An 18,702-nucleotide genomic window follows, 5' to 3' on the forward strand; every position below is an offset into this window, starting at 1 on the left:
AATTTACCTACCACCAAAACAGGTCTACGGTGGATGCCATCTCCCTGACCCTACACTCATCTCTGGACCATCTGGACAGTAAAGACACCTATGTTAGACTATTGTTTATTGACTACAGCTCTGCCTTCAATACTATAATTCCAAGCAAACTCATCTCCAAACTCCTAGACCTGGGACTCAACACCTCCCTTTGCAACTAGATCCTTGACTTCCTGACCAACAGACTGCAATCAGTGAGGATAGGCAGCAACACCTCCACCACGATTATCCTCAACACTGGTGCCCCACAAGGCTGTGTCCTCAACCCTCTACTCTAGTCCCTATTTACTCACAACTGCGCAACCAGATTCTGCTCTAACTCGATCTACAAGTTTGCAGATGATACTACCATAGTGGGCCGTATCTCAAATAATGATAAGTTGGACTACAGGAAGGAGAAAGAGAGCCTAGTGACGTGGTGTCATGCCAACAACCTTTCCCTTAATTCTTCAGCAAAACTAAAGAGCTGGTCATTGACTTCAGGAAGGGATGGGGGTGGTACACATGCTTCTGTTTACATCAATGGTGCTGAGGTCGAAAGGGTTGAGAGCTTCAAGTTCCTAAGAGTGAATATCGGCAATCGCCTGTCCTGGTCCAACCACATTGATGCCACAGTCAAGAAAGCTCACCAGTGCCTCTATTTCATAAGGAGGCTAAAGAAATTTGGCATGTCCCCTTTGACCCTCACCAGTTTTTATAGATGCACCATAGAAAGCATCCTATCCAGATGCATCACGGCTTGGTACGGCATCTGCTATTCCAATGACTGCAAGAAACTGCAAACAGTTGTGGACACAGCCCAGCACATCATGGAAACCAGCCTCCCCTCGATGGACTCTGTATACAATTGTTGCTGCCTCCTTAAAGCAGCCAGTATAATCAGCGACCCCACCCACCTCGGACAATCTCTCTTCTGCCCTCTCACATTGGACAGAAGATATAAAAGCCAGACAGCACGTACCAACTGGCTCAAGGGCAGCTTCTGTCCACTATTACAAGACTATAGAATGGGCAACAGGAGATAGAAAAGGCATATAAAAAAGGCAACGTTAGGGTGGTCATGGGAGATACCAATATGCAGGTGGACTGGGAAAGTCAGGTTGGCACTGAATCACAAGAGAAGGAATTTGTAGAATGCCTATGAGATGGCTTTTTAGAGCAGCTTGTAGTCAAGCCCACTAGGGAAAAGGCAATTCTGGATTTGGTGCTATGCTGAAGGTAAAGGAACCCTTAGGAGGCAGTGATCATAATATGATAGAATTCTCCCTACATTTTGAGAGGGAGAAGTTAAAATCGGATTACAGTAACTACAGAAGCATGAGAGAAGAGCTGGCCAAAGTTGACTGGAAGGGAAGCCTAGCAGGGATGACGGTAGAGCAGCAATAGCAGAAGTTTCTGGGAGTAATTCGGAAGACACAGGATCACTTCATCCCAAAGAAGAAGAAGCATTCCAAAGGGAGGATGAGGCAACCATGGCTGATAAGGGAAGTCAAAGACAGCATAAAAGCAAAAAAAAAGGGCATACTATATTGCAAAAATTAGCGGGAAGCTGGAGGATTGGGAAGGTTTTAATAACCAACAGAAAGCAACTAAAAAAGCAATAAGGGGAGAAAAGATGAAATATGAAGGTAAGCCAGACAATAATATAAAAGAGGATACCAAAAATATTTTTGGATATATAAAGAGTAAAAGAGATGCAAAAGTGGACATCGGACCACTGGAAAATGATGCTGGAGAAGTAGTAATGAGGAACAAAGAAATGGCAGACAAACTGAATAAGTATTTTGGGTTAGTCTTCACTGTGGAGGACACCAGAACCATGCCAGAAATTCAAGAGAGTCAGGGGGCAGAAGTCAGTGTAGTCACTATTACTAAGGATAAAGTGCTTGGGAAACTGAAAGGTTTGAAGGCAGATATGTCACGTGGACCGGATGGACTACACCCCATGGTTCTGAAAGAGGTAGCTGAAGAGATTGTGGAGGCATCAGTCGTGATCTTTTAAGAATTACTAAAGTCAGGAATGGTTCCAGAGGACTGGGAAATCACTAGTGTCACTCCACTCTTTAAGAAGGGAGGGAGGCAAAAGACAGGAAATTATAGGCCAGTTAGCCTGACTTCAGTGGTTGGTAAGATTTTAGAGTCCACTATTAAGAATTCGGTTTCGGGGTACTTGGAAGCACATGATGAAATAGGTCGACGTCAGGCCGAAATCTTGCCTGACGAATCTGTTGGAATTCTTTGAAGAAGTAACAAGCAGGATAGACAAAGGGAGTCAGTGGATGTTGTTTTCTTGGATTTTCTGAAGACCTTTGACTAGATGCCGCACATAACGGAAGGACAGCTAATGTTGTTCTGTTGTTTAAGAAAGGCTCTAAGAATAAGCCAGGAAGTTATAGGCCGGTGAGCCTGATGTCAGTTGTGGTAAATTATTGTAAGATATTCTGAGGGACAGGATATATAAGTATTTGGATAGATGGGACCTGATTAGGGAGAGTCAACCTGGCTTTGTGCGTGGCAGGTCATGTCTAACCAATCTTAGAGAGTTTTTCAAGGAGGTTACCAGGAAGGTTGATCAAGGGAAGGCAGTGGATGTTATCTACATGGACTTTAGTAAGGCCTTTGACAAAGTCCCGATGGGAAGCTGGTCTAGAAGGTTAAGTCGCTTGGCATTCAGAATGAAGTAGTCAATTGGATTCAACGTTGGCTTAGCAGGAGAAGCCAGAGAGTGATAGTAGATGGTTGTCTCTCTGACTGGAGGCCTGTGACTGGTGGTGTGTCACAGGGATCAATGCTGGGTCTGTTGTTGTTTATCATCTATGTTAATGATTTAGATGATAATGTGGTAAACTGGATCAGCAAATTTGCAGATGACACCAAGTTTAGGGGCGTAGTGGACAGCGAGGAAGGCTATCAAAGCTTGCAAAATGATCCGGACCAGCTGGGAAAATGAGCTGAAAAATAGCAGATGGAATTTAATGCAGACAAGTGTAAGATGTTGCACTTTGGGAGGACAAACCAGGGTAAGACTTACACAGTGAATGGTAGGGCTCTGAGGTGTGCGGTAGAACAAAGGGACCTGGGAATACAGATCCATAGTTCCTTGAACGTGGTGCCACAGGTAGATAGGGTCATAAAGAGAGCTTTTGGCACTTTGACCTTCATAAATCAGGGCATTGAGTACAGGAGTTGGGATGTTATGTTGAAGTTATATAAGACATTGGTGAGGCCAAACTTAGAGTATTGTGTGCAGTTCTAGTCACCTACCTAAAGGAAAGATATCAATAAGCTTGAAAGAGTGCAGAGAAAATTTACAGGAATATTGCTGGGACTTGAGTTATAGAGAAAGGTTGAATAGGTTAGGACTTTATTCCCTGGAGGGGAGATCTCATATACAAAATTATGAGGGGTACAGATAGGGTGAATGAATGCAGGCTTTTTCCCCTCAGGTTGGGTGAGACTAGAACTAGAGGTCATAGGTTTAGGGTGGAAGGTGAAATATCTAAGGGGAATCTGATGGGGAACTACTTCACTCAGAGGGTGGTGCAAGTGTGGAACAAGCTGCCAGTGGAAGTGGTGGATGTGGGTTCAATTAAGTTAAGTTTGGATAGGTGCATGGATGAGAGAGGTTTGGAGGACTATGGTCCAGGTGCAGGTAGATGGGACTAGGCAGAAAACCAGGCTGGCATGGACTAGATGGGCTGAAGGGCCTGTTTCTATGCTGTAATGCTCTATGACTCTGAGGCTGCTAAACAAGATAGCCCACGGTATTACAGGAAAGTTACGAGCATGTATAGAAGATTGGCTGACTAGCAGAAGGCAAAGAGTGGGAATAAAGGGGCCCTTTTCTGGTTGGCTGTTGGTGACTAGTGGTGCTCCCCCGAGGTTGATTTTGGGTCCACTACTTTTCACATTATATGCTAATGATCTGGATGATGGAATTGATGACTTTGTGGCCAAGTTAGTGGATGATACAAAGATAGGTGGAGGGGCAGGTAGTGTTGAGGAAACAGGGAGTCTGCAGAAGGACTTGGACAGGTTGGGAGAATGGACAAAGAAGTGGCAGATGGAATACAGCGTAGGGAAGTGTACGATCATGCACTTTGGTAGAAGGAACAAAGGTGTAGACAATTTTCTTAATGAGGAGTGAATTCAGAAATCAGAGGTGCAAAGGGACTTGGGAGTCCTAGTGCAGGATTCCCTAAAGGTTAACTTGCAGGTTGAGTCGGTAGTAAGGAAGACAAATGCAATGTTAGCATTCATTTCAAAAGGACTAGAATATAAAAGCAAGGATGTAATGCTGAGGCTTTATAAGTGTTAGACCACAATTGGAGCCCTGTGAGCAGTTTTGGGCCCCATATCAAAGGAAGGATGTGCTGGTCCTGGAGAGGGTCCAGAGGAAATTTACAAGAATGATCTCGAGGATGAAAGGATTAACATATGAGGAGCATTTGATGGCTCTGGGCCTGTACTCGCTGAAGTTTAGAAGGATGAGGGGGATATCATTGAAACCTAGAATATTGAAAGGCCTGAATAGCGTGGACATGGAGAGGATGTTTCCAGTAGTGGGAGAGTCTAGGACCAGAGGGCACAGCCTCAGAATAGAAGGACATCCGTTTAGAACAGAAATGAGGAAGAATTTCTTTAGCCAGAGGGTGGTGAATCTGTGGAATTCATTGCCACAGACGGCTGTGAAGGCCAAGTCATTGGGTATATTTAAAGCAAAGGTTGACAGGTTCTTGATTAATAAGGGCATCAAAGGTTACGGGGAGAACGCAGGAGAATCGGGTTGAGAAGGAAAAATAAATCAGCCATGATCGAATGGCGGAGTAGACTTGTTTCTGCTCCTATGTCTAATGGTCTACCCTTTGATTCAAATTACTTACATATATCACAAGCAACAGAGGTCCCAGCACTGATCCTTATGAAACAGCACTGGGTGCAGACCTCCAGTCAGAAAACACCCCTCTACCACTACCTTCTGTCATTTTTGATCAAGCCAATTTTGTATCCAACTTACATCGTCGATCCCATGTCACTTCATCCTCTGGACCAGCCTACCATGAGGGATCTTGCTGAGCGCTTTACTGATGTCCATGTGCACAACACCCTCATCAGTGGCACATGATTAATGATCAATTGGAAAGGCAGGGAATAATCAGAGAAGGACAACATGGTTTTGTCAAGGGCATATTCTGTCAAAGTCGAGTTTATTGTCATCTGCACAAGTCCATGTATGCACAGGTGCAATGAAGAACTTACTTGCAGCAGCGTCACAGGCACAGAGCATCATACAGAACATAGAACATTACAGCACAGTACAGGCCCTTCGGTCCACAATCTGTGCTGACATTTATCCTACTCTAAGATCTATCTAACCCTTCCCTCCCACATAGCCCCCCCATTTCTCTATCATTCATATGTCTAAGAGTCTCTTAAATGTCCCTAATGTATCTGCCCCCACAACCTCTGCTGGCAGTGCGTTCCACGCACCCACCACTCTCTAAGTAAAAAACTTACGTCTGACATCCCCCTTATATCTTCCTACAATCACCTTAAAATTATGTCCCCTTGTGTTAGCCATTGTCACCCTAGCAAAAAGTCTCTCACTGTCCACTCGACCTATGTCTCTTATCATCTTGTACACCTCTCATCCTCCTCTCCAAAGAGAAAAGCCCTAGTTCACTCAACCTATCTCCAATGCAGGCAGCATCCTGGTAAATCTCCTCTGCACCCTCTCTAAAGCTTCCACATCTTTCCTATAATGAGGCGACCAGAACTGAACACAATACTCCAAGTGTGGTCTAACCAGAGTTCCATAGAGCTGCAACATCACCTCACAGCTCTTGAATTCAATACACCGACTAATAAAGGCCAACACACCATACGCCTTCTTAACAACCCTATCGACCTGCGCAGCAGCATTCACAAGAAAACAAATTCAACATAAATTGTACACAATTTTTACAAGAATAAGAAACACAATTAGAACAAAAAAAAAGTGCAAAGTGATAAGAGTGGTCATGGTGTTGCTAAACGGTGGTGATTGGGGCTGTGTTCAAGAACCAGATGGTTGAAGGGAAGTAGCTGTCAACCTGGTGGTGTTGGACTTCAGGCTTCTGTAGCTCCTGCCCTATGGTAGCAGCGAGAAGCTGGCATGGCCTAGATGGTGGGGATCTTGATGATGGATGTTGCCTTCTGTCTGATCAATTTGACTGAATTCTTTGAAGAGCTAACAAATTGTATGGATGAGGGCAGAGTGGTAGACGTGAAGTGTGTGGACTTTAGTAAAGCCTTTGACAAAGTCTAATATGGGAAACTGGTTGAAAATAAGGTTTCTTTATTAGTCACATGTACATTGAAACACACAGTGAAATGCATCTTTTGCGTAGAGTGTTCTGGGGGCAGCCTGCATGTGTCGCCATGCTTCTGGCACCAACATAGTACGCCCACAGCTCCTAACCTGTACGTCTTTGGAATGTGGGAGGAAACCGGAGCACCCGGTGTTAGGATCCATGGGATCCAGTGCAAGTTGGCAAACTGAATCCAAAATTGACTAGCCAATAAGAGATAGAGGATGATGATAGAGGGTTGTTTTGCAATTGAATACCTGTGATCAGTGGTGTCCCATAAGAATCGATGCTGGGACCCATCACTCTCTGTGCAAAAAAACTTGCCCCACACATCTCCTTTGAACTTACTCCCTCTCACCTTAAATGCATATCTTCTGGTATTAGATGTCATAACCCTGGGAAGAGGATACTGGCTGTCTATCTATGCCTCGCTAACCTTATAAACCTCCATCAGATCTCCCCTCAACCTCTGCCGCTCCAGAGAATACAACCCAAGTTTGTCGAACCTCTCCTTACAGCTCATGCGCTCTAATGCAGGCAGCATCCTGGTGAACCTCTTCTGCATCCTCGCAAATGGGACTAGCTTAGATAAGAATCTTGTTCAGCATGGACTAGTTGAGCCGAAGGGCCTTTTCCTGTTCTGTACAACTCCATGACTCTAAGAGTCAATATGTCCCTGTTGGGTAAGAAGTAAAGATGGTAAGTTTAAGGAAACTTGGTAAACAAAAGATGTTGAAAGTTTGCTCAGGGAAAGGAAGTGTAAATTAGGTACAAGAAATTGGTATCAAGTCCTATGAGGTTTATAGGGGATATAGGTGAGATCTTTAGAAAGCAGTTAGGAGGTATAACAGGGTGACCAAAACTGTACATAGTACTCCAAGTGAGGCCTCACCAACAACTTATACAACTGTAACATAATGTCCTAACTCCTGTACTCAGTGCCCTGACTGACGAAGGCCAGCTTTTGCCAAACGCCCTTTTCACCACCCTGTCTACCTGTGACGCCGCTTTCAACAAACTATGTACTTGTATTCCTAGGGAGGGGGGCGCAGATAAATTTAGATATTTATTTATTTGTCACATGTACATTGAAACACACAGTGAAATGCATTTTTTTTGCATTACTGAGAATGTGCTGGGGGCAGCCCGTAAGTGTCGCCACTCTTCCGGTGCCAACACAGCATACCCACAACTCCTAATCTGTACGTCTTTGGAATGTGGGAGGAAACTGGAGCACCCAGAGGAAACCCACACAGACACACGGGGAGAACATACAAACTCCTTATAGACAGTGGCGGGAATTGAACCCAGGTCGCTGGCGCTGTTTTAGCCTTACGCTAACCGCTACACTACAGTGCTGCCCCAGGAGGGAGGTCGGGGAAGGAGGTGGAGGGATTGAGAGGTGGAGGAGGGAATGAAAGGGAGGGAGGTGAAGGTAGAGGAAGGGAGGAGGGGTGGGAGCTGGAGGAGGTGGTAGAGGGAGAGAGGAGGAGGGGAGTTGGTGGAGGGAGGTAGGTAGTGGATGAAGGGTGAAGGAAGGAGGAGGAGGGAAGGGAGGGAGGTAGAGGTGGAGAAGGAGGGAGGGAGATGGAAGGGAGGATGGAGAAAGGGAGATGCAGGTAGGAGGAAAAGGACATGGAGAAGGGAGAGAGGGAGGGGAGGGAGGTGGGGAAGCTGGTGGAGGGAGGAGGAGGGCAGGGGGAGGAGCAGGGAGTGGGAGGGAGGGTGAGGAGGTGGGAGGGTGGATGAGGAGGAGGAGGATAGAGGAGGGGCAGGACGAGGGGCGAGGAGGGGGGGAGGGGGAGCGGGAGGGAAGGGTGGAGGAGGAGGAAGGAGGGATGGAGGGGGAAGGGGAGGGTGGGGGGTGGAGAGGGGGGTGGGGGGAGGAGAGGGGGGAGGCGGGAGAAGGGGGAGGGGGAGGAGGAGGAGGAAGGGAGGGGGAGGAGGGGGGAGGGAGGAGGAGGGGAGGGGGAGGGGGGAGGAGGAGGGGAGGGGGGAGGAGGGAGGAGGGGAGGGGGGAGGAGGGGGGAGGGGGAGGAGGAGGAGGGGGAGGAGGAGGAGGGGGGGAGGGAGGGGGAGGAGGAGGAGGGGGAGGGGGAGGAGGAGGAGGGGGGGAGGGAGGGGGGGAGGAGGAGGAGGGGAGGAGGGAGGGGGGGAGGAGGAGGAGGGGAGGAGGGAGGGGGGAGGAGGAGGCCGTGGGCGGAGCTGCTGCCGGACCGGTTGCCCCGGGCACCAGTCGCCGCGTCTCTCCCATTGCGGGTTTGCTGACGTCAGGCGGCGGCTCCGTCCGGTCCCCGCTCTGGTTTCCATGGTGACAGCTGTCCGCGTTTCGCCGGAAGTGATCTCGGAGAGTGGGTGGCGGGGAGAGGGAGAGGGAGAGGGAGAGGGAGATGGGGGGGGAGGGGGAGAGGGAGATGGGGGGGAGGGGGGGAGAGGGAGATGGGGGGGAGGGGGGGAGAGGGAGGGAGGGAGGGGGGGGAGGGGAGAGGAGAGGGAGGGGGGAGGGGAGAGGAGAGGGAGGGGGGAGGGGAGAGGAGAGGGAGGGGGGAGGGGAGAGGAGAGGGGGGGAGGAGAGGGAGGGGGGAGGGGAGGAGAGGGAGGGGGGGGAGGGGAGGAGAGGGGGGGGGGAGGGGAGGAGAGGGAGGGGGGGAGGGGAGGAGAGGGAGGGGGGGAGGGGGAGGAGAGGGAGGGGGGGAGGGGGAGGAGAGGGAGGGGGGGAGGGGGAGGAGAGGGAGGGGGGGAGGGGGAGGAGAGGGAGGGGGGGAGGGGGAGGAGAGGGAGGGGGGGAGGGGGGAGGGGGGGAGGGGGAGGGGGAGAGGGGGAGAGGGGGAGGGGGAGAGGGGGAGGGGGAGAGGGGGAGGGGGGAGGGGGAGAGGGGGAGGGGGGAGGGGGAGAGGGAGGGAGGGGGAGGAGGGAGGGAGGGGGAGGAGGGAGGGAGGGGGAGGGGGAGGGGGGAGGGAGGGAGGGGGAGGGGGGAGGGAGGGAGGGGGAGGGGGGAGGGAGGGAGGGAGGGGGAGGAGGGGGGGAGGGGGAGGAGGGGGGGAGGGAGGGAGGAGTGGGAGGGGAGGAGGGGGGAGGGAGGGGGGAGTGGGGGAGGGAGGGGGGGAGAGGGGAGGGGGGGGAGGGGAGACTGGGTGGGGGCAGAGTGGTAGGTGGAGGGGGTTGTGGGGAAATTAGGGTGGGGAGGGGTGTTTGGGGGTGGGTGTGGGGGGGTTGGGCAAGTGAGGGTGGGGGAGGGAGTGTGGGGGAAGGGGGATGGGGTGGGGAGGGTGGAGGAGGGAGTAAGGGGGAGAGGGTGGGGGAGAGGTTTAGGGTGTGGGAGAAGGGCTAATGGAGGGGTTCGGGGTGAGGATGGGGAGAGGTGGGAGCCGAAGGAGAGGAGTGGGAGAGGGGGTGAGTGGGAAGGGAGGGGGTGAGGGTGGGGAGTGTGAGGGGAAGGGATGGGGAGTGAGGATGAGGGTGGCAGGGTGTCACATAGGGAAGGCATGGGCAGTGAGGGTGGGGAGAGAGGGGCAGTGCGGAGAGCGGAGAGGTGGGAGAACTGAGGGTGGTGTGGGGGGAATGTGGTGAGGATGGGGAGGGGATTGGTGGAGGAACAGGGTGGGGAGTGGCGGGGCCGTGTGGTCGAGGGAGCCTATATCGAGGATATGCTGTGTAGTGGGTGAATGTGGAGAATATGTGGGGAGCTGGAGGTGAGGAGTGGTGGGAGGGAGTGAGGGGCTGGGGACAGGGGACAGGGGACAGGGTGTTGGGAGGGAGAAGGGAAGGGAAGAAGTAGGTATGGGTGGGGATGGTCGTAGAGGGGAGGGTAATATGGTTGAGATTAGTTGAAGTGGATTAGGGAGGTGTTGAAGAGGGAATGGAATGGTGAGCATGTGGGAGTGTTTGGTCGGAGGGAGAGGAGTTACTGGTTGAGTGCTGGAGAAGGAATGATGTGAGGAGTAAGGGAGTTGGACAGTGGTTGGCAAATAGAGAAGAGGGATTGGTAGGTGAATGTGCGGCTGGGATGAGGGAGGGTGTAGAGTTTTAGTTCGAGGTGGAATAGGGTAGTAGTGAGGAGCAGTTATGGTGGGAAGGCAATAGATGTGTTCTTGGGAATGTGGGATGGAGGGAATAGATGTGGGGGAACGGCATTGTGGGTTAGTGAGTGGAATGGGGTGGGTGAAAGGAAGAGGCTGGTTTAGGGAGAGTGAGTGGGTAGATAGATGATGGAGGGAGTGGGTTGAATGAAGGAGCAGGATGACTGTGCAAAAGGAGGGTGGAGGAGGTATTAGATTACTAGTACTACTACTAGAACTACTTCACTCAGAGGGTGGTGCGAGTGTGGAACGAGCTGCTAGCGGAAGTGGTGGATGCGGGTTCATTTGTAACATTTAAGAGAAGTTTGAATAGGTACATGGATGGGAGGGGTTTGGAGGGCTATGGTCCAGGTGCAGGTAGATGGGACTAGGCAGGAAACCAGGCTGGTATGGACTCAATGGGCCGAGGGGCCTGCTCCTGTGCACTAGTGCTCTATGACACTATATAGAGGATATGCTGTGAATTAGAGTGAGTGAGAATATGGGGTTGCGAAAGGGGCTGAATTGAGGAGGTAATAGAGATGGTGGGGAGGTTGACGGTCAGTGTTGTGGGGAGGATTGTTGGAAGAGGTGAATGTGGGATGGAAGTGGAGTTGTGATGTGGATTATGAGGAATGTTGAAAGGTGATGTGGGCTGTGGTAGTGAAGGAGGGAGGATGTTGATGAGGTTACAAGGGAGAAATAGTGGTAGAAAGGGAGGTTGGAGGAGATGCTTTTGAGGTGAGGTTGCAAAGAATGAAGATGGGGCAAAGATAAGGTTGTCCATGTTGTATTGCATAACATATGGTTCATGGGTGGGGCTGTTCTGTCTCATTGGGAAGAATTTCCATCATTACTGGAAATTCTTGCCCAGTTTTTGCTTAATTGGGGTTCCTTGGGAAAGTCCTGCTGCTGTAGGAAAACTATGAGGGAAAAGGCATTCCTTTCTGATATAGTTCTAGCCAGCCCACCTGCTTTGGAAATGTATCTGTTACAGTAAGAGATTGTTGACAATGCTTGGTAGAGTGGATGGATGTGTGGCAGAAGGGTGAGTGGTGTAAGTGGGGTTGGTATGTGGAGGATGAAGGGGTACAGAATTGGTGTAGGTGAGGGTGATGAGGGTAAGGGTCAGAAGTTAGGGTGGAAGAGGGTGGGGAAAGGAATTCGGGAGTGCAATGATGAAGAGAGTGTGGAATGGAGGGCTGGGATTTCTGCTTTTGGGCTAGACTCATAGGGCTTCTGTTTCCAGATGTCGACTGTGGGACGGTGCGGCAGTCAGGCAGATATAAATTTTCGGGCTGTTACATGTTTGTTGGGTGCCTCTGAAGCCAGTCCAGATGTTGTGCAGCTGCTGAGGGGCCACATATTGTTTCAGGATCTGGGAAGCACAGGGCTGCACTTTATTCCACCAGCGGTCCTGCGTCTCCAGTACTTGGAGGAGCTGCACCTGGAGGGCAACCAGATCGAGGAGATCCCACCTGAGATTGGTTCGCTGCAAAAACTCCGGGTTTTGTACCTGAACAACAACAAACTGAGCAGCATCTGTGATCAGCTTGTGGACTGCCAGAACCTCCAGAGTTTGGATTTGAGTGACAATCCGCTGGATTGTGGAATCCCCACACAGACCCTGTGCCGTCTCCAGGCGCTGAGGGAACTACGCCTGTCCAATCTGAATTTAGTGCAGCTCCCAGCCCAGATCTGTAAGAAGCTGCATCATCTTCAGTTGCTGGGATTATCAGGGAACAATCTGACAACTTTACCCTGTGAAATCAGGAACCTGACCCAACTGCAACAACTCCACTTGAAGAACAACAAATTGCACGGTTTGCCACCAGGATTTTGCCAACTGCCAAAGCTGGAAGTTTTGAATTTGAGGCAGAATTTATTGAATTGTCTTCCTGATGATATTGGTTCTCTAAAAAACTTGAAGCATTTATACTTGAGCCATAACCAGCTCACAACCATCCCTGAATCCCTTGGCAAATGTTGCAGTATGTGTGCATTGGATATAAGTGGAAATAGACTGCATTCCAACCTCAAAGCATTCCCAGCCAGTCTGACTGAACTGGCTGTCTCTGAAAATCAGCTCCACATATTCCCAACAGCTATCTGCAACTTGGCTGACAGCTTACAGCTCCTCTATCTAAAAAACACACAGTTAAAGAAATTAAGCTGCTGCTTCTCCAATTTGACAGAAATTCGCCTGTTGGATCTCAGTCAAAATCCTCTTAGGTACTTTCCAAAGCAAATCTGTGACCTGGCTCAAATGGAGATGCTCTCACTGGATGACAGTAAACTGAAAGAGGTACAAGTCTTCATACCTGAGTATTCAAACCAGAAGATGGGGAAGGGGTGCTAGAGACAGTGTAAGGCAGAGAAAAGTGTATGGTATCAGGGAGGGAAATGTGGAACCATAGATATGAAATGCAGAATGATTGAAATGGAGTAGAGGAGGAGGCAGAACCAGAGTGGAGGAGACACAAGAGATTCTGCAGCTGCTGGCATCTGGAGCAACACACACAATGTGCTGGAGGAACTCAGCAGGTCAGGCAGCATCTATGGAGGGAAATAAACAGTTAACGTCTCAGTTCGGGACCCTTCATTGGGACTAATGAAGGGTTAGGTATTGATCCGAAATATCGACTGTTTATTTCCCTCCATAGATGCTGCCTAACCTGCTGAGTTTCTCCAGCACCAGAGTGGAGGAACATGTTGCCAGAGTCAGTGTAAGAGTTTATAAGAATGAAAGAAATAGAAGCAAGAGTCGGCCATTTGGCTTCTTGACCCTGCCCCATCACCAAAAGATTATAGCTGATCTTTTACCTCTTTCCTGAATGAATCCATATCCCTTGACCATAGTCAGTGACTAAGCCTCCACAGCCTCTTCAGTAGAGAATTCCCAATATCTTCTACCCTCAGGGATTAGGAAATTTCTCCTCATCTCTGCCCCTGAATGGTCAACTCCTTACTTTGAAATTGTGACTCCTGGTTTCAGATACCCCATCCACAAGAAATACCAACTCTTCATTCTGTCCTGTTTTGATCAGTAAGAATTTTATACATTTTAATTAAATCACCTCTGACTATAGAAAATGCCAAGGAGACAGATAGGGTGGATAGTAAGAATCCTTTTCCCTCTGTGGGGTGTCTAAAACAAGAGGGCATGTGTATAATGTTTAGAACATAGAACAGTACAGCATAGGGCAGGCTCTTGAGCCCACGGTGTAGTGCTGAACAAATTAAACCAATGACTCCAAATTAATCTAATCTCTCTTCCCCGCACACTGACCGTATTCCACGCATCTCTGCATATTCCTGTGCCGACCTGAGTGTCTCTTAAACGCTCCGATGCAATCTGCCTCCACCACTACCCCTGGCAGTGCATTCCAGGCCCCCACCATTCTCTGTTTAAAAAAAAATTGCCTCGCACATCTCCTTTGTACTTTCCCCCTCTCACCTTAAATACATGCCTACTAGTACAAGATATTTCAATCCAGGAAAAAGATACTGGCTGTCTATCTATGCCTCGCATAATTTTATAAACTTCTATCAAACCTCCCCTCAGCCTCAGCCACTCTAGAAAAAACAGCCCAGCTTGTCCAACCTCTCCTCATAGCACACATCTTCCAAACAAGGCAGCATCCTGGTAAACCTCTACACCCGCCAAAGCCTCCACATCCTTCCAATAATGAGGTGACCAGAACTGAACGCAATATTCTAAATGTGGCCTAACCAGAGTTTTATAAAGCTGTAACATATCTTCCTGGCTCATGAACTCAGTGCCTCAACTAATGAAGGCAAGCATGCCATATGCCTTCTTTACCACCCTATCAACCTGTGCCGCCAGTTTTAGGGAGCCATGTACCTGGACCGCAAGATCCCTCTGTTCATCAACGCTGTTAAGGATCCTGCCATTAACTGTGTACCTTCCCTTTATGTTGGATCTCCCAAAGTGCAGCACTTCACACTTGTCCGAATTAAACTCCATCTGCCACTTCTCCACCCATATCTGCAACTGATCTATATCCCACTGTATCCTTTGGCAACCTTCTATGCCATCCAGAGTGCCACTAATCTTTATGTCATCTGAAAACTTACCCACTCTACTACATTTTCACCCAGATCATTTATATATATATATATGTCAAACAACAGAAGTCCCAGTACATAGCCCTGCGGAACACCACTAGTCACAGACCTCCATCCAGAATAAGACCCATCAACTACTACCCTCTGTCTTCTATGGGCAAGCCAATTTTGGATCCAATCAACCAAGTCTCCGTGGATCCCATGCATCCTAATTTTCTGGATGAGCCTACCATGTGGGACCCTGTTGAATGCCTTACTAAAATCTACGTATACAACATCCACTGCTCTACCTTCATCAATCACTAATGGATGGGACAGGTTTGGAGGGATATGGTCCAGGTGCAGGTAGATGGGACTAGGCAAAAGATCAGGTTGGCATGGACTTGATGGGCTGAAGGGCCTGTTTCTGACTCTAATCACCTTGGTCACCTCCTTAGAAAAACTCAGTGAGATTAGTCAGACATGACCTGTCCTGCACAAAACCACAGTGACTGTCCCTAATTAGACCATTCTTCTCCAAATGCTCATCCCTAAGAATGGATAAGTACAATGGACATGATGGGGCGGAGAACCTGTTTCTCTGCTGTGTGACTCTATAGGCCCAAGAAAGTGAATGACTTCACATTAGAGGCATAGAATCATACAGCACAGAAACAGGCCATTCAGCCCAGCTTGTCCATGCCGACCAAGATGTCCATCTAAGCTAGTCCCATTTGCCTGCATTTCACCTATTTCCCTCTAAACCTTTCCTATCCATGTACCTGTCCAAGTGTCTTTTAAATGTTGTTAATGTACCTATCTCTACCAGTTCCTCTGGCAGCTTGTTCCATATACTGATCACCCTCTGTGTGAAAAGGTTGCTCCTCAAGTTCCTATTAAGTCTTTCCCCTCTCACCATAAACCTATCTCCCCCCCCCCCCCAAGTTCTTGATTCACCAACCCTGAGAAAAAAAATAGTGTGCATTCACCCTATCTATACAACTTCATGATTTTATATAGCTCTATAGGGTCACCCCTCCACCTCCTACATTCCAAGGAATGAAGTCCTAATCAGCCCAACCTCTCCCTTTAACTCATGCCCATGAGTCCTGGCAACATTCTCGTAAATCTCCTCTGGACACTTTCCAACTTAATGTCATCTTTCCCAAAACAGGGTGACCTAAGCTGCACACAATACTCCAAATGCAGCCTCACAACATGCTGTACAATGTAACATAACATCACAACTTCTATTCTTGATGCCCTAACTAATGAAGGCCAGCATGCCAGTGATGTCACTTTCAGGGAACTATGTACTTTCTCCTAGGTCCCTTTGTTCTACAACACTCTTCAGGGCCCCACCATTCACTGTCCTACCCTGGTTTGACTTCCCAAAATGCAATGACTCACATTTATATGAATTAAACTCCATTTGCCCACTTACCCAGCTGATCAAGATCCTGCTGTAATTCCTGATAACCTTCTCGCTGTCTACAATACCATTTATTTTAGTGTCATATGTATCGTACTAACCATGTCTTGTACATTCTCATCCAAATTGTTGATATAGATGACAGACAACGGACCCAGCACCGACCCTTGAAGCATGCCAGTAGTCCAAGAAACAAACTACTACCATCACCCTCTACTTCCACCATCAAGCCAATACTGTATCCAGTTAGCTAGCACCCCCTGGATCCCATGTAATCCAACCTTCCAGAGCAGCCTACCATTCAGTACCTTATCAAAGGCCTTTCTGGTCCATACAGACTACGTCTACTGTCCTGCCCTCATCAACCTTCTTGGTTATATTTTTAAAAAACTCAGTCAAATTTGTGAGACATGATCTCCCACAAACAAAGCCATTCTGGCTATCCCTAATCAATCCCTGTTTTTCCAAATACATGTATATCTTATTCCTCAGAATCCCCTCTAGTAATTTACCTACCACAGATGTTAGGCTTACTGGTCTATAGTTCCCAAGTTTTTCTTTGCAGCCCTTCTTAAATAGAGGCACAACATTTGCCACCCTCCAGTCTTCTGGCACTTCACCCGTCACTACCCACCATCAAGCCAATACTGTATCCAATTAGCTAGCACTCCCTGGATCCCATGTGATCACCCGTTTTCCGTCACCCGTCATCCCATCACCCGTTTTCTATTTTTATTTTAGTTTTCTAGTATTTGCAGTTTTTTAAATTTTTACTCCTAATTGTTTTTCAGAAGCCTCATTGGCTCTCAGGATTTGTTAGACAAATGATCAATTTTAAATGTTGTGACAATGTGCTTTGAAAGTTCTTTTAATATACTCCCACCACACACAAGTAGAGGACTATGTTGTACCTGCAATAAGCAAGAAGACAACACAACTTGTGTGCTTAGATAGTGCAATCACATTGCTACTAATAGGCATAGCAAATTATCAATATGTGCATACATCCTTTGCTATCCCCAGGAATGATATACAACATCAAAACAAAATGTAGATTTTATTCACTGCTTTAACAAGAATTTGACTGGGCTGATTACTCCTCTTAGTAGAACCTTTATGATTTTCATTCTATTACCATACAGCGCCCTGGGAAGTGTTGTAGAACAGGTATACAAGGTGGTGAAGCCTTCAGCAGATGGGACCATGAGTACCAGAGCTGGGATGTCATGTTACAGCTGTACAAGACATTGATGAGACCACAACTGGAATATTTTGTGCAGTTCTGGTTGTCATTCTCAGGGAAAGATGTGATTAAGCTGGACAGAGTGCAGAAAAAATTTACAAGGATGTTGCCAGGACTGGAGCGTTTGAATTATAAGGAGATTCTGATCAGACTGGGGCTGGTTTCTCTGAAGCAAAGGAGGCTAAGGGGTGATCTTAAAGAAGATTATCAAATCATGAGGGGCATTGATAAGATGGATGGTCACAGTCTTTTTCCCAGGTTAGGGGAGTCTAAAACTAGAGGGCACAGGTTTAAGGTGAGAGGGGAAAGAATTAAAAAGGGACCTGAGAGATTTTTTTCCCACACAGAGGGTATTGGATATATGGAGCAAACTGCCAGAGAATGTGGTAGAAGCAGGTACAATTACAACACTTATAGGACATTTGGACGGTACATAGTTAGGAAAGCTTTAGAGGGATATGGGCCAAATGCAGGCAAATGGGGCTAGCTCACGAAGATACCTTGGTTGGCATGGATGAGTTAGGCCAAAGAGCTTGTTTCCATGCTGTATAACTCTATCACACTAACAATGATGCATATACTGTATCTCAGCCAGGGTTTCTGCTATTTCTTCTCTAGCTTTTCACAGTGTTCTTGGAGATACCTGATCAGACCACAGACATTTATCTACCTTCATATGTTTTAAGACATCCAGCACCTTCTCTAATGTTGACTATCCCCAAGACCTCCCCATTTACTTCTCCTAGTTCTGAAGTCTTCATGTCTTTTTCCATCGTAAAAACAGGAGAAATATTAATATTTCCTGGACCTTGCTCATCTTCTGCGGTTCCACACAGAGATGTCCACTTTGGTCTTTGATGGGCCCTATTCTCACCCTTGTTATTCTCTTTCCTTTAATATATAAAATCTCTTTGGATTCTCCCTAAACTTCTCTGCCAAAGCTATCTCATACTTGCTTTTTGCCCTCCTGATTTCCTTCTTAACGTGTACTCCTGCAACCACGACATTCAAGCGATTCATTTGACTTCAGTTGCCTGTACCTGACCCTTGCCTCCTTTTTTTCTCCTGATCACAGCCTTAATATCTCTTCTTATCCCTGCTCCTGTGTTCCATACTCCTGCCAGCCTTGCCCTTCACTCTAATGGGAATATGCAGACCTTGAACTCTCACTAACCCACGTTTAAAAGCATCTCACTTGCCAGACATCCCTCTGCCCACAAACAACATACTTCAATGAACTTTTGCAAGTTCCTGTCTAATATCATTAAAATCTACCTTGCCCCAATTTAGAACTTCAACTTGTGGGCCATTTCCATCCTTTTCCATAACTTTTTAAAAACTAATAGAACTATGGTCAATAGTCCCACTGACACTTCAGTCACTTGCTCTGCCCTATTTCCCAAGAGTAAGTCAAGCTTTGCCCTCTCCATAGTAGGGCCCTCTATATATTGCCTGAGGAAACTTTCCTGATTACACTAAACAAATTCCATCTTACCTAAGCCCTTAGCAATA

General features: G+C 47.9%; 1 protein-coding gene across 3 annotated transcripts in view; it reads left to right on the forward strand.

Moving 5' to 3' along the window:
- Positions 1-10,014: 10,014 nt before the first annotated feature.
- Positions 10,015-18,702, forward strand: part of LOC127571774 (leucine-rich repeat and IQ domain-containing protein 4-like) — a 33,489-nt gene continuing 24,801 nt past the window's right edge. For all 3 annotated transcript variants that reach the window (XM_052018467.1, XM_052018468.1, XM_052018470.1), the window contains exons 1-2: positions 10,015-10,081; positions 11,697-12,752. In XM_052018467.1, coding sequence (XP_051874427.1) covers positions 10,055-10,081; positions 11,697-12,752 — 1,083 coding nt within the window. In that variant the 5' untranslated portion in view covers positions 10,015-10,054. The remainder of the gene's footprint in view (positions 10,082-11,696; positions 12,753-18,702) is intronic.

Source organism: Pristis pectinata, chromosome 6 (assembly GCF_009764475.1).
Source record: "Pristis pectinata isolate sPriPec2 chromosome 6, sPriPec2.1.pri, whole genome shotgun sequence".
NCBI lineage: Eukaryota > Metazoa > Chordata > Chondrichthyes > Rhinopristiformes > Pristidae > Pristis > Pristis pectinata.